Genomic DNA, 15,241 nt, shown 5'->3' with positions numbered 1-15,241 from the left:
AGTCAAATTGGGAGTGTAATTTCTTCTACTTGGTGTAATTTAGATACTTAATTTTTTTTTTAACTATTTAAGACTGTGTTTAGTTTTTAGATTGTGATACTTCCTTCAAAAGGTTTAACTGAAAGATTAAACTCTTGTGTAAGTGTACTTAGCATGGGGATTGACATATGGTAGGTATCCAGTGTTGCGTACTTTTGTAATTTTCAGCTTTGGCTTTGTTTATCCATATTGACTTCAGCCATGCAATGATTTTTTTAAATATTTGGGCTTTAAAACCCTAAAATCCAAATTGGGGCAGGGGGTAGTTGTTTTACCTGTTTTCTAATTTTTTACTCAGTGCTTTTTAATTCTCCCACCATAAAACAAAGAATTTTCTCTTGTGCCTAACTATCTTCAACATGTTTTACAAATAAGTGTCTTTGGTAGTGGCTTGACAGTAACTAAACTTTGTTTTATTTAGAAGTTTTCCTTGCTTCTAAACTATTGCTTTCTTTGTACAAAAGGTGTCTATAAAGGTTTCTGTTTTTCTAATTACTTTTAAATCTGTAGCAAACCAGAGCCAGGATGAAAACACTGAAGTATGTTCCTTGATTATTACAGCCACAAGGCTTTTAATTTCCTAGAGGGCAATTTGTTTGACCGGTTACTGTGCTTTGTTGACTACTTTAATACCAATGTTACTCTGCCAGAAAATGGAAAACTGGATGGTTGTGAAGGAAAAGAGACATGATTTAGATAGGACAAGGGAAGTTACAGGAATTGATCATCCTAATAGGGTATTATTACATATTAGGCAGGTGATTAAATAAGACCTTCATTAGATACGTGTTTCATGTCCTACTGAGGCATAATAATCTCCAGAATATTAAACATAGGCTTTGGAGTTTTATTGAAGCAGTAGTCAGATCACTGCTCTGTATAACCTTGAAGAGGTCAATACTACTTGAGCCTCTGTTATCTTACATGTAAAATGGGTGTAATTTACCCAGGTGGTTTCTAACTTGGCTTTTGTAATAATCTTAGGTAAAGCACTTAGCATAGACTGAGCACACACACACAGCACTTAGCATAGTTCTTAGTATTTGCATTGTATTATACCTATGCTGTTAATCAGTTATGATCCTTATAAAATGAGGGGATTAGGCAAAGTTAATATCGGTGCTTTTCTAGTTCCAATAGTTTGAAGTAAGTTGGTAAGGAGGAAGGGGAAAACATGTTTTGTGGTTACTTGCGCGCATCACACTGCTGATTATATTCTTGTAGTCTTCACGAAAGTCACACAGTTAAGCATTACATAATCTTACTCAAATCAGAACTATAAAAAACGTTATTTTTTAAGTCTTAACCATATTACGTGTTTTATATTAGAAGCATCATGGTAATTGTTAATTTTTTCTCAATACAATCCTAGCATGTTTGCTTTCAGATAGTTAACCAAAACTATCACTGTGCAGTTAAAAATGATTCTACAATATGAGGTATTTTATCTAGAATTTTTATTAAAAATCTGATGCATAGCATAGGCACTGTTGATCTCTACATAGTGTAATCTTGTATTCACAAAGAGAACGGCCTCCTCCCTTTAAAACTGCTGTTATGGTAACCTGAAAATCAAACAGTATACTGTACAAGACAGTGTTTTCTTAAGGGGACATTTTGTTTATTCTACATACTTGGTCTGTTTTATTGGCAAAGTCCTTGAAATCATTGACCCGTGCTGTTTCTATTTTTGCAGTACCCAAAACTATTTTCTCATCTAGGTGTTCCCTTATATTTCATACCTTCTATGGGTTTCTGGACTTCTCTGTACCTTTCATTGTATTCAGTCTCTAGGGTACCAGTCCCTAGTCTGCTGAGCCAGTTTTACAGGCTCAGCCAAAATAAGAAAGTAAAATGAGGCACAGTGATGGACTAGCTTAATCACTTTTGGTGAAAGTTCTGTATTTTACTTGTCTCTTGGTCTTATAACTTCAGCTGTTTATTTCAAACCTGGTGCTTGTCTCCTCCTGCTCTTTTTCCTATTTTTAAGGCTATGTTAAATGAATTTATTGAATAGCCCCTGTATTTTAGAAGTTTAATGGTGTCCTCTCTTGCTATCCAGAAAAGTCACCCACACGATTACCTGTGAGATCTTGTTAGAGAATCTCAGTCTGTATTTTAACAATATTTCCAGATACTTAATGGGCACATTTGAAAAGTGCTGCTATAGTCCATTTTCTGGTTTTAACTTATAAAAAAACTTACTGTGTTGAAAGGGCTGAAAATTAGGACAAAAACCTGTTTTGGATATGTTTCAAATTAGAGGAGATATGATTTGTCACAATGAGTCCTCAATAAAGAAGGCACAGGGTCCTTCAGGAGACTTGGAGGAGCTGACTCTTGAGGGTTGCCAGGCCATGAAGAAGGGAATAGCATTTTAAGCAGAAGGGTCAGCATTTGGGGAGACGTGGTGGGTGGCATGTTTGGGATTTTTGAGTATACATCAGATCAGGAGGTTCTAATGGGAAGATGAGACTAGATTGTAAATCTTGCTTTTGTTCTAAAGGCAATGATTATTGAATGCATTGTGCCAGACTGTTCCAGGTGTCAATGAAGTTAATCATAATTACCCCATGTGGGTACCAATATATTTCACCTCTTTATAGACAAACACAATAAATCAGCAAATACAAATCCTGTTAGGGGAGAAGAGGGATTCAAAAAGGATGGAAAAGAGCAATCAATGCAGTGATGAACTGAAAAGTCAAGCTTGCTAAGAGCTTGAAAAATCCCCGTTGGTTTTGGCAACTGAATAACTGGCTAGTTTATTAAGTGCAGTTTTTAACTTAAAGGTGTGTGATGTCAGAGTAAGATGGTTTCAGGGAGGTATGGGGCAGGTGAGAGTTGACTCATTGGAAAAGACTGATGCTGGGAGGGATTGGGGGCAAGAGGAGAAGGGGACGACAGAGGATGAGATGGCTGGATGGCATCACTGACTCGATGGATGTGAGTCTGAGTGAACTCCAGGAGTTGGTGATGGACAGGGAGGCCTGGCATGCTGCGATTCATGGGGTCGCAAAGAGTTGGACACGACTGAGCGACTGATCTGATCTGATCTGATGGGGCAGGTGAGGAAAGAAATGAATCTACACTACTCTTGAAAGTTTGTGACAGGAAGCAGAAACTCCATGGTATAGCGGGCCGTTGGCACTGGAGTCAGGCCTGGACTTGAACTCGGTTCTGCCACTGTTCTGTGATGCAGTCTGCTGTGCTAAACTGTCCAAGGAGCCTGTTTCCCTCGTGCGTAAAATGGGATTAATACCTATTTCACAGGGTTATTTTGAGGATTAAATACATGTGAAGTATTTGGAACACAGCAGGTATTCCATAAAATCGATTAAGGTTGAGGGGACGTTTGTTTTTAAAGATGGAACTGTGTATAGGTTGAGGAGCTACAGCCAAGATAGGCTGACAATGAAAAGGGTCTATACAGAGGGTAAAGGGTGGTCCGTGGTTTCACAGAATGTTGTCTCCAGAGCTCACTGCACTTCTCAAAGCAGTGACACCCAGAAATTTCCTTCTGGAGGAGTTGAGAAACAATCTTCGTGGATGCTAAGGTTGATTTTTCCTTAAGCATGCTATCTCCTAGTATGGAGGTGATTTGGGAAAGGGCTGATGGAGATGATGGGATGCTCTAGCTCCTTTACAAGCCTCCTTGGCGCAGGCTCTTGGTGACTCCTGAGCCCTCGAGATTTTCTTACCATGCACGTGCGTGACGATCTCGACCGATTTCGCTAGGCTTGGCGCGGGCCCTCCAAGTGTGCGCCTGCCGCCCTTCCCCCACCAGCAGAGCCAAACCTACCGGCGGGTCTCCTGCGCATGCTCGGGAGCCGGCTGACAGAGGCGCCTCCTGGCAACCGGACGCCAGCCTCGGCTTAGAGTGAAGAGGCAGCAATGGATCAGTCTATCGCCATCACCTCCACCGCAGTAAGGAAGACCTGAGGCATGGGGCTTCTGCCTTGGCCTCGGTACCGCCTACCTTCCCTGCCTTCAATTCTCAAAACACTGTTCCCCTTGCAGGGCTCCGCCAAAAACACCAGCTGTCTCTAATCCTGGGTCCTTGCGCCCCTCCGCTTCCTACCTCCACACCCACGCCTGCAGTCCTTTCTTCCTGATCATTGAGTGCCCTTCGTTTGCTTTTCTCCTGCCTAGCTCTCACTTATCCTTCCCCTTCGTCCTTTGTTTCCTGTCCTGTTTCCCACCCTCCACCCCCGATCTTAACCTATTGCTACTTGGGCTGGACAACTGCTCTAACAAGGTTATTAGATTCCTTCGTTTCCCTCCCTCCACCTCCTCCCCACCTCCCCCACCGTCTGCCAAGAGAATGGGTTTTTCCTTCCTTGGACTACTGGACACGTTTTTGCCTTGCTTCCTACTGTAGTATTTATAAAATATTTGAAACTGTCTTGTTTAGTTTTTAAATAAATTTGGGCAAGGGATGTTTAGCCTAACTTGTGTAAAGTAATCCCCCCCTGAAATGAATATGAAGTGGGAGATAGGGGAAGTTGAGGTCACCTGTCTTGGGCTAAACAAAACAGCAGCTGCCAGGTACCTTCCTTCAGACGTGTCATGTTTACTTCTGCCTTCCTCCCACTTCATTTCCCTGGTCCTAGGTAGTGGTGCAAGGAGGTCCAACCAGTCCATCCTAAAGGAGATCAGTCCTGGGTGTTCACTGGAAGGACTGATGCTGAGGCTGAAACTCGAATACTTTGGCCACCTCATGCGAAGCATTGACTCATTGGAAAAGACCCTGATGCTGGGAGGGATTGGGGGCAGGAGGAGAAGGGGACGACAGAGGATGAGATGGCTGGATGGCATCACTGACTCGATGGGCATAAGTCTGAGTGAACTCTGGGAGTTGGTGATGGACAGGGAGGCCTGGTGTGCTGCAATTCATGGGGTCGCAAAGAGTCGGGCATGACTGAGCAACTGAACTGAACTGAGGTAGTGGTGGAGACCTGTCTTAACTTGCCTGAAAAAGTTCAATTTCTGTGACTATAAATGTGCAACAGAGAAGATTCAACATAAATCTAATAAAGGGAATGTATAGGAAGAAATTCAGACTTAGCAGTGCATATGAAGCAATGCTTTTTCAGAGAAATGCTTGTATTTCATAGTAAAACTGAAGCCCAGGGTTCCTTATATGTGGATATATGTTAGGAAGAATGAATTATATCAGTTTACTGATTAGATTATTTTAATGCCTTGTTGCTTGAGATGACCTATATTTCATAGCAATAAAAAAGCATTCTAAATGAAAGTAAAACTCGGTATTTTAATGATTTTGCCTGGTGGAAATAACAAAAGGAAAAAACTAAGCAACTGTGTTCTGTTGTCCTCACTGTTGACAGTGAAGCATCAAAATAATTTTCTTCTTAACTTGGCAGATAAGGTATTAAAAATAAAAGCCACCACTTACTGAGTCCTGGTTGTGGGTACAGGTCTTTATGATGCCTTATTTTCGTGCCAGCTCAGCTGCCTTTTGTTGTCCTCCTAAGAGGAAGCTGAGGTTCATGAGGGTTAACTTGCCTAGTGCACCTAGGTAGTCGCTGAACTGGAGTTCAAGCCCAAGTCATAGCATATGGAAATCTAGAAAATGGCACTTTCAACATTTGCTATATGGCCAGGAGTTTGAATTCCGATATTACATTAATTGGATGTCTATACATTTTTACCTTGAGCTCCCTGAGCCATAAATCGTAGTAACAATTATACAATTTTGGGTTTACATAACTCTTTGCTTCCTGCTGCTGCTGCTAAGTAGCTTCAGTGCAACCCCATAGACGGCAGCCCACCAGGCTCCCCCGTCCCTGGGATTCTCCAGGCAAGAACACTGGAGTGGGTTGCCATTTTCTCCTCCAATGCATGAAAGTGAAAAGTGAAAGTGAAGTCGCTCAGTCATCCTACTCTTAGCGACCCCATGGACTGCAGCCTACCAGGCTCCTCCGTCCATGGGATTTTCCAGGCAAGAGTGCTGGAGTGGGTTGCCACTGCCTTCTCCGCTTTGCTTCCTAAGAGCACCAGATTTTGTCACCTAATTATTCTTATGACATCTTGGTGAGATGGGGATGTTTCAATTCAGTTCAGTTCAGTCACTCAGTCGTGTTTGACTCTTTGCAACCTCATGGACTGCAGCATGCCAGGCTTCCCTGTCCATCACCAACTCCTGAAGCTTCTTCAAACTCCATCAAGTTTGTGATGCCATTGAGTTGGTGATGCCATCTAACCATCTCATACTCTGATGGGGATGTTTATTACTCTAATTTACCCAAAGAAAATTTAGATACTTAAAAAGCACTTAAGATCTTAAAATAGCAATTTAAGGAAATATTATAGGCAAGATTGATTATGGAGCTCTTGTTTTCATTCAGGGTGACCAATTTCATACAGTATCAATTTCTTCAAGTACATGTTTTATAAGTGATATTTAACTTCTAGTGATCACTTCTCAAATGAATAAGCACATTTTTATGTTTATTAATAGAAACCAACCCAGAAGTCATCATCTTTTGAAAGAGAAGGATGGTGGAGGATAGCATTAACGGTATGTATATTTTCATCCTTTCCTATTTGAATCAGTATTCGAGTCTGACCTTTTAGATCACTAATACTTAATTTTAAGGAAACAATGGTTGTTCAAATCTACCTGGGCTCGTTTTATATTTATAATTTTAGTATCAGCACATGACTGAGAAACTAAACTTTGAATGCAGTAAAAGCTTGGACATAAAACAACTGTAGGAGCCTAGGTGTTTTACACTACAGGTTATCTTGATAAAGTCAACTAAGCTTACACATTCTGGAAAGGTGTTTGACTTCACTTTTTATCTTACTTCTTCAAAAAGTAAGAGCCTATGATAGCTTGTGTTAACATGGTCAACGTGTGAAAGCAAGATGGTGATACATGAAAGAAAGATGACCAGAAGATCCTTCTCTCAAGATACATTATTTCTGTATGGCAGAAATATTTTCTGTTCACACCTTTCCATAACGGAGGGGCCCTAGGGACCAAAGCCTCTTTGGAATTGTACTAATTTTAATGGTATAACTGAGTCGAGTGCTCAGTGGGAAGATGGCCACAAAAGCAGCGTGACTAAACTGTCGGGCCTGGCCATTCAGCCGTACTGTGGTTGTGATTTGAAAGTCCCAAACCTCTTATTGGACTAATTAGACCATATGTTCTGCCAGTTCATCCTCAATCTCATGTTATTATCCTGTAGCTTCCCACTTGAGGGTTAGAAAGAAACACGTGGTATCTAACTACTAAACTGAAGTAGGATAACTTCTATTTAGTCACGAAACTTATCCAGAGGGTTCTCATAAGAGACCTGACATTGATAGTCAAATAGAACCTCAAATTTAAGTATCTTTGGGGCTACTTTTTATAAAGTTAAAGCTTTACTTTGGCCATAACCCATTTGCTTAACCCACAGTTAAGCAATTGTCACAGAAAGGAAATCATCATGATTGTCTTGAAATGTTTTGTGGGGAGTGTGTACTTGATGGAATTTTATTAAAACATTTCTCTAAGTAAAACAAAGAGAAATGCTACTTAGGAGTGACCTTTGAAAGAATGATGCTTTAGGAGATGTTACTGGTTTACATAGTAACTTGAAAAATGATATCAATTCTCTGCAGAACACTCCTAATCCTGGCACTTACCACTTGAAAACTTTTATTGAAGAATCACTGTTAAATCCAGTGATAGCAACCTACAATTTTAAAAATGAAGGAAGGAAAAAACCACCTCTTTTGCAAAGAAATGATCCGGTGCTGAATGACCTTCCCAAGTACAGGCCTCCTGACTTCTTGGACTTGTTAAAGAAGCAAGTGGCCACTTACTCATTTAAGGACAAACCGCGGTCAAGCCCCAGCATGCTGGTTTACAGAGATCAGGTAAAGTACTAGTAGCAGTTGGCTTTGTGTAGGAAAGCTGTCAAGAGGCCCAGAGGAATATATTCTGTATACTTAGATTGTATCTTCTGCAGGAGAAATTGAAAATCTATAGGATGCCTTATTTCTTCCAGAAATCAAACAAAGCATGCTTCACTTGCAAATATGTCCAGCAAGATGTTTCCCTTCTCAGCCTAACGTGGACATGGGAAATTTTTTTTGCCTTGCTGGGAACTCTTGGTAGGATTCCCCTGACTTGGGGTCTTATCTATGATGGGGCCATGCTTCTGGTCTCTTCAAGCAGTTGATATGGTATGTCCTCTTTTTTTAAAGAGAAAACTGCCTTTCAGTGAGTAGTCCTCATATTAGAGTGTGAATATGACTATACACCATAGGAAAACTTTTGCAAGAATTTCTTGCAGAAGTGAGCATTGTGATATCAGAAGAGTCAGGTTGTACTCTAAGCTCTACCAGTTCATGCATCACATTAAGGATACTGAGCACTGCTTCTTACAGCCCTGGGCTAGGTTCTGTAAAGGGAAGATGTTCCTGACTTAGAAATATTTAAGTAACAATACAAGAGCAAATAGATCAAGTGCTGAGATAAATGGTGTAGCAGGAAAGGCCTAGAGAGAGCTCAGTGAAGGTGGGATTGAAAGGCTAGAACGCTCCCTGGATTGAGTAGGACTGAAGTTGGACCTTGGATAATATATAACATTCCTGTGGCCCTTAATAATTTACCGTGAGCTTCCATGTATATTCTGTTAGTAGTTCTTCCCAGGCATTCTGAAATAGGCAAGATGGATGTCACCCCCATTTTACAGATGAGAAAACTGAGGTGAATAGGGATGAAGAAACTGGTTACGAGGTGCATAGCTTATAAAGAAGGCAGTGCTTTTTTATGGTTGACCCAATTTTATTTTGTTATTATTTTTTATTAAAGTATCGTTAGATAGCATCACCGACTCAAGGAAATGGATTTGAGCAAACTCCAGGAGACAGTGAAGAACAAGGAAGCCTGGCGTGCTTCAGTCTATGGGGTTGCGAGGTCTCAGACATGACTCCGTGACTGAACGACATAGTTGGGTTACAGTGTTGTGTTAGTTTCAGATGGGCAGCAGAATGACTCAGTTACACACATATATATCAGTTCAGTTCAATCACTCAGTCGGGTCTGACTCTTTGTAATCCCATGGCCTGCAGCATGCTAGGTTTCCCTGCCCATCACCAACACCCGGAGCTTGCTCAAACTCATGTCCATCGAGTCGGTGATGCCATCCAGCCATCTCATCCTCTGTCGTCCCCGTCTCCTGCCTTCAATCTTTCCCAGCATCAGGGTCTTTTCCAATGAGTCAGTTCTTTGCATCAGGTGGCCAAAGTATTGGAGTTTCAGCTTATATATATATATAAATAATTCAGCTTATATATATATATACAGATATATATATTCAGCTTATATATATCTATAAATATATATATTTATAGATATATCTATTCTTTTTCAGATTCTTTTCTCTTATAGATTATTACAAAATATTGAGTATAGTTCCCTGTACTATAGGTCCTTGTTTAGTTCTCTATTTTATATATAATATTGTGTATATGTTAATCCCAAACCCCTAATTTACCCCTCCCTTCCTAGCTGTCCCCTTTGGTAACCGTAAGTTTGTTTTCCATGTTTGTGGGTCTGTTTCTGTTCTATAAATAAGTTTATTTGTATAGGCAAGCTGTACTTGTAACGAAGGGCTTCTGAGCCCCAGTTTGGTGCTGTTTCCAGTCTACTTTGTGCCTCTGGCCTTGAATGAGGGGCAGGGTTTCAGGGGGTGGAACCCAAAGGAGGCATTTGACAAGAAGGGTAGAGTTGAGACATGGACGTTGTCATTTGGGACTTTGGGCCTTAATATCTTCTATTTATAAAGGAGCTAATAATATGTATCAGTCTTTACAACCTTATTGGGATAATGTGATCATAATCTGAGACGATGCATTGCCACTTGGAGGTTGAATTGAATGGAAGGGGTTGTGGTTATTAGAATGGACAAGAAATCTTCAGCAAAATGAACCCATGTTGTGTCCAAGCAATGAACCCTTCCTAGGGCTTTGCAAATTATGGCTTTGAAACAGGACAGAATGATAAATGTTCACAGGGTAAATCTTATCCTGTTCGGTTCAGTGGATGAATACAAGCACTGAATTATACATAGACTTTTATGGCTTGGTATCAGGTAACCAGGCGACATGTGAAATCGTCTTGGCCACCTCCTATGCAAAAATCATTCTTCCTCAGCCTCCTCCACCATTTACTTCACTTCTGCTTCCTTTCTTCTGACTTTTTTGGGTTTCTGAGGGTAGACACAGGCCCACTGCTGAGAGAAGAAAAAATAGATGGTTGGTATTAGGCAAAATTTAACGCATTAAAAGACCATAAGAATTTGGCTTATCCAGAGGGATGGATAAAATGTTCTAAAAATTCTTTCTTTTCTTTCTCCTCTCTCTTCCACCTCCCAGAAAGGCTTGACCTCCAGAAACTAGAAGAATTAAATGTTTTCCTAATTTTATATTTCAAAGGTATATGATAATATATTCACAAGAGGAGAGAGATTCAGATGTAACCCTGTTTACTTGCCAGTAAAATTCATAATTCTGATTTTTTAATGGCAGAACTCAGTAAAACAGTCATTTGAATTCAAGGTAGATACAGTATACATTATTGTTGTTTACTAAGATCAGCATTCTCAAGCTTCATAATTCTTAATAGAATAGTCTTGTTTACCTCATTAATGCTGTTCTTTATTTGTAAGAAAGTTTTTGCTATTTTTAACACCTTTATTCTGAAGCATATGATTCAACTGGAGAATCTGTATGGAAGAATCATATGTGTGTTTATATTTATATTTTAATGTGTGTGTCTGTGCATGGTGGTTGTTCAATCGCTCAGTTGTGTCCGACTCTTGGAACACCATGGACTGTAGCCTGCCAGGCTCCTCTGTCCATGGGATTTCCTAGGCAAGAATACTGGAGTGGCTTCCCATTTCCTTCTCCAAGGAATCTTCCCAACCCAGAAATTGAACCCACGTCTCCTGCATTTCAGGCAGTCTTCTGCATTGCAAGTGGGTTCTTTACTGCTGAGTCACTAGGGAAGCCCATGTCTGTGTATATATACTCATCTATAGCTGGCTCTTTCCAAAGAGTATTTGATATGGACCTAAAGTTTTTACAATCATTTTTTTTTCTTATCAGAGAAATAGTATGTTTTTATTTTAGAATGTATATTCAAATATTCAAAAGTGGGACCATTTCTCTACAGTATGTGGTTTTATGACCTGATTTTCCCCAGTGTTGCTAACCCCTGGGTTACTTACTCTACCTTATTTGTGGATAATTTTAGCTCCTTTGCTCCCTGGCACTCTTTCCACTACTCCTGTCATAATTTCAGTACATTCAGAGATGATGATTTTTCCAACAATCTGGCTTCTCAGTGTTTTGAACTCTTCTTCACTTCAGCCACTCACTCCTTAGATTTTTTTCAACACCAATCATTTCAGCCATCCATAATTTCAGTTGCATGCATTGTACTGTGATCACTGTCCCCAGATCTTCTGCCTTGCTCACTCTGGCATACCCAACCTCAACAATTTTTCTGTTCCCCCAGTCTACAATCCATTGATCCTGCTGTTACTGGAAAAATGGGTTTGCCTCTTGGTGGATGTTGAACCAAAAGATACAGCCAAGCCAAAGAGCAGAGAAGGAAGGATTAACTTGCTGCTGCTCTCAAGGCCTCAAATCATTGTCATCCCTTGGGTGTCCCCACCATCCACAGGCTCTGGACCAGCTTGTGCAAGTGTGTGCATGTGCGTGCAGCATGTGTCTGTCCAAGACCCTATCTGCTTACACTACCACCTTTCATTGCCTCTCAACTTGCTGATATTTTCCTTCCTTTCAAAGCTTAAGTTCCATAGTTAATCATTAGAGTTACTCCCTGCACACAACCTCAATTCCTTGGCCTCTTGATGCTTCATCTTACTTGTTTGGCAAAGTCACAACCCTGGTCAGATCGCTCTGTGAACTTGGAACCTGCATTTGTGTAGCTGAATGACTAGTCTCATTTTCAGTTCTTTACCACCCATGGGTACAGAATTGTTGTTGTTTAGTCCCTAATCTGTTTACTCTCCCATTCTCCTGAGGTAGGTTTCTCTCACATCTTTCTTCTTTCCGAATCCTAAACACCTCCTCCTCAATCCTCATTCTTTTTTTCTCTTCTCAGCCTGTTGGCTTGTTCAGCCCCTCCTTCCTGCCGTCTTCCATTTGGAGGCCCAGGCATGCATACCTCTTCCCCATCTGCTCTCACTTCCTGCTGATCTGATTTAGTCTCAAGGCTTTGAACACCAGCTGTTTGTTTGTGATTTCCAAATGTATATCTCCTATCCAGACTTCTCTGTTGAACTCCAGGCTTGTATATCCAGTTGTTGTTTTGACTTCTCTGTTTTATGTCAAATTCAGGGTTTCTCACCCTTGGCTCTGTTGACTTTTTGGACAGGATAATTCTTTGTGGTAGGGGGCAGTCCTATGCTTGTAGGATGTTTAACAGCATTTCAGGATAATTAGATGCCAATTAGCAGCCCCCGCTCCCAGTTGTTCTTCTCTGGTGGCTTAGACAGTAAAAAATCTGCTCTACAATGCAGGAGACCTAGGTTCAATCCCTGGGTTGGGAAGATCCCCTGGAGGAGGGCATGGCAACCCACTCCAGTATTCTTGCCTGGAGAATGCCCATGGATAGAGAAGCCTGGTGGGCTACAGTCCATGGGGTTGCAAAGAGTTGGACACGACTGAGCGACTAAGCATACCTCCCAGTTGCAACAACCAAAACTGTCTTCAGACATTGTTCAAATGTCCCCTGGGGAAGGAGGGAACTAAAAAAAAAAAACCAAAAACACTTCTGATTGAGACCCTCTAGATTTACTCTTTGTAACAGTGGGTGTGATCTCAGAGTGGCTCTTTTCAGGGCCAGCAGGTTGACGGTGAACTGGCTTCATCTGTGACCTCAACTCTTGTGTCTCCCCTCATTCTGGTCCTGACCAATGGTCTATTCCGGGCTGCTTCTTGAATTTGCTACTCCCGATCCAACCTCATGTCTTTGCGATGGATCTTCCTTCATCTGGAATGCTCTTATCACAGATATCCATGTGACTTATTCCCTCTCCATCTTCAAATCTTTGTTCAAGGGTCACTTTCTCAATGAGCCTCATTTAAATTGGCCATCTGACACCCCTGACCTTTCCTGCCTTCCTCTTTTGTTTCCTTAGAACCTAGAGCCATCAGTATACTATATTATTTATTTACAGTTTGCATTTATTATTTGTTGTCTGCCTTCTCCCATGAGAGTAAAGCTTTATAGATGGCCTGAATACTTATCTGTTTTGTTCACTGTTATGTTTTTGCCTCTAGAATAGTGTCTGATTGGTTAATATTTGTTGAATGCATGAAATGAATTGATTGCTCGTATTTCTGAAATCTGACTGGGCCTTCATCATTTTGTTTCCCTGGATGTGTGATTATCTTTGGCTCTGCATTGTTCATTGCCCCTGAAAGGTTGTTTCCATGGATTCCCTAAGATGAAAGTGTTTTTCTTCCAGAGAAAGTTTGGTTTTGGTTTCTGCTAATATTTAGGGTGGTGCCACTTGAAATACACTGCTTATATATTCTTGGGTCACTCTAGTGATGGGAATTTGGACCAGAATCCATGAAAGGAACCAGCCCACAGTTACACTCTTTCAAGGATGGGTTTCTCCCTGTTGTCTCAATTCTGCTTGGCACCAAGACATGTCTTTCTGTACTCCCCTTAGCATTGGGGTGAGGTGGGAGGGTGGCTTTCAGGAAACTCCCTTTTAGGGCGTCCAGTTTCTGTGGGTAGGACTCCCAATAGATCACCATCATTGATGATCCAGGCTTTGGCCTCTGGATTCTTCTAGGGTTCTAAAGTTCACTCAAATCCAGGTCTTTTCCTCTGCTGAGTTTAGTCTGGACCAACTTAAGTCCTCTGAGCAAAACTAGGCCATTTGTATCTCTGGTTTCTTGCTATCTCTTGGTTTTGTTGTTGTTCAGTTGCTCAGTTGTGTCTGACTCTTTTGTGACCCCATGAACTATAGCACTCCAGGCTCGTCAGTCCCTGGGACTCTCCAGGCAAGAAAGCTGGAGTGGGTTTCCATGCCTTTCTCCAGGGGATCTTCCTGACCCATGGATAGAACCTGAGTCTCTGATGTCTCCTGTCTTGGCAGGTGGATTCTTTACCTCTTGGTGTGGGGATCTTATATTCCTTATGACTTTATTATCAGTTTCATTTCTTGTCAAAAGCTCTTGTTTATTTTGTATATTTTGTCCCTCATTTCTAGTAGTTGTCTACAGCGGGAAGGTTCATCATCCAAATAACCTAGCCTGCCAATAGCAGAAACCAGAACTTTGCATTTTTCTTTGAAATATATTTTGAATCTTTTCCATGCATCATGATGCAAAGAAATGGAAAGATAGCCCATGTTCATTGTTCAGAAGAGTTAATATAGTTAAAATGTCTGTACTACCCAGATCAATCTATAGATTTAATATAATACCTGTCAAAACACCCATGACTTTTTTTTTTTACATAACTAGAACATAATCCTAAAATTTATATGGAACCACAAAAGACCCTGAATAGGGAAAGCAATCTTGAGGCAAAACAACAAAGCCAGAGTTATCACCCTCTCTGATTTCAGACTATACTACAAAGTTACAGTGATCAAAACAGCATAGTAATGGTATAGATAAATGGGACAGAATAGAGAGCCCAGAAATAAAACCGTGCCTTTACGGTTAATTAAGTTACAACAAAGGATGCAAGAATGTACAGTGGGAAAAAGACTGTCTCTTTAGTATTGCTGCTGGGAAAACTGGACAACTACGTGTGAAAGAATGAAATTAGAGCATTTTCCTACGTCATCCTAATGAGTAGGGTTGGATTTTTTAATTTATCCCAATTTTCTGACCTTGTTGGAATTGGTATAACACAACTGAATTACATATCCACACTAATAGCTTCCTGTCTTTTTCTATGACTCCAAGCTACTGCAGGATTTCTGAGTGCCTAATCAGCATGGATTGAAACATTAATTAACTAGGATCAGCTATTTTTATGGGCATATTGTCTAGATTCTCTGAGCCTTACATTACAAGTGAGGAATGAAGAAGCATATGCAGGAATTAGAGTAAAATGTACTTACTGTATATAAATGCATGCATGAAAACATGCATTACATATATGCACAAGGGAGCCATC

General features: G+C 40.8%; 1 protein-coding gene across 4 annotated transcripts in view; it reads left to right on the top strand.

Annotated features, from left to right (window-relative positions):
• Positions 1–98: 98 nt before the first annotated feature.
• Positions 99–15,241, top strand: part of STPG4 (sperm-tail PG-rich repeat containing 4) — a 39,438-nt gene continuing 24,295 nt past the window's right edge. For all 4 annotated transcript variants that reach the window (XM_070798606.1, XM_070798605.1, XM_070798608.1 and 1 more), the window contains exons 1-3: positions 99–3,966; positions 6,524–6,583; positions 7,678–7,935. In XM_070798606.1, the coding sequence (XP_070654707.1) occupies positions 3,934–3,966; positions 6,524–6,583; positions 7,678–7,935 (351 nt within the window). In that variant the 5' untranslated portion in view covers positions 99–3,933. The remainder of the gene's footprint in view (positions 3,967–6,523; positions 6,584–7,677; positions 7,936–15,241) is intronic.

This window comes from Bos indicus, chromosome 11, assembly GCF_029378745.1.
Source record: "Bos indicus isolate NIAB-ARS_2022 breed Sahiwal x Tharparkar chromosome 11, NIAB-ARS_B.indTharparkar_mat_pri_1.0, whole genome shotgun sequence".
NCBI lineage: Eukaryota > Metazoa > Chordata > Mammalia > Artiodactyla > Bovidae > Bos > Bos indicus.
Note: the sequence above shows the minus strand (reverse complement) of the source record. Positions and strands in the feature narration are given on the sequence as shown.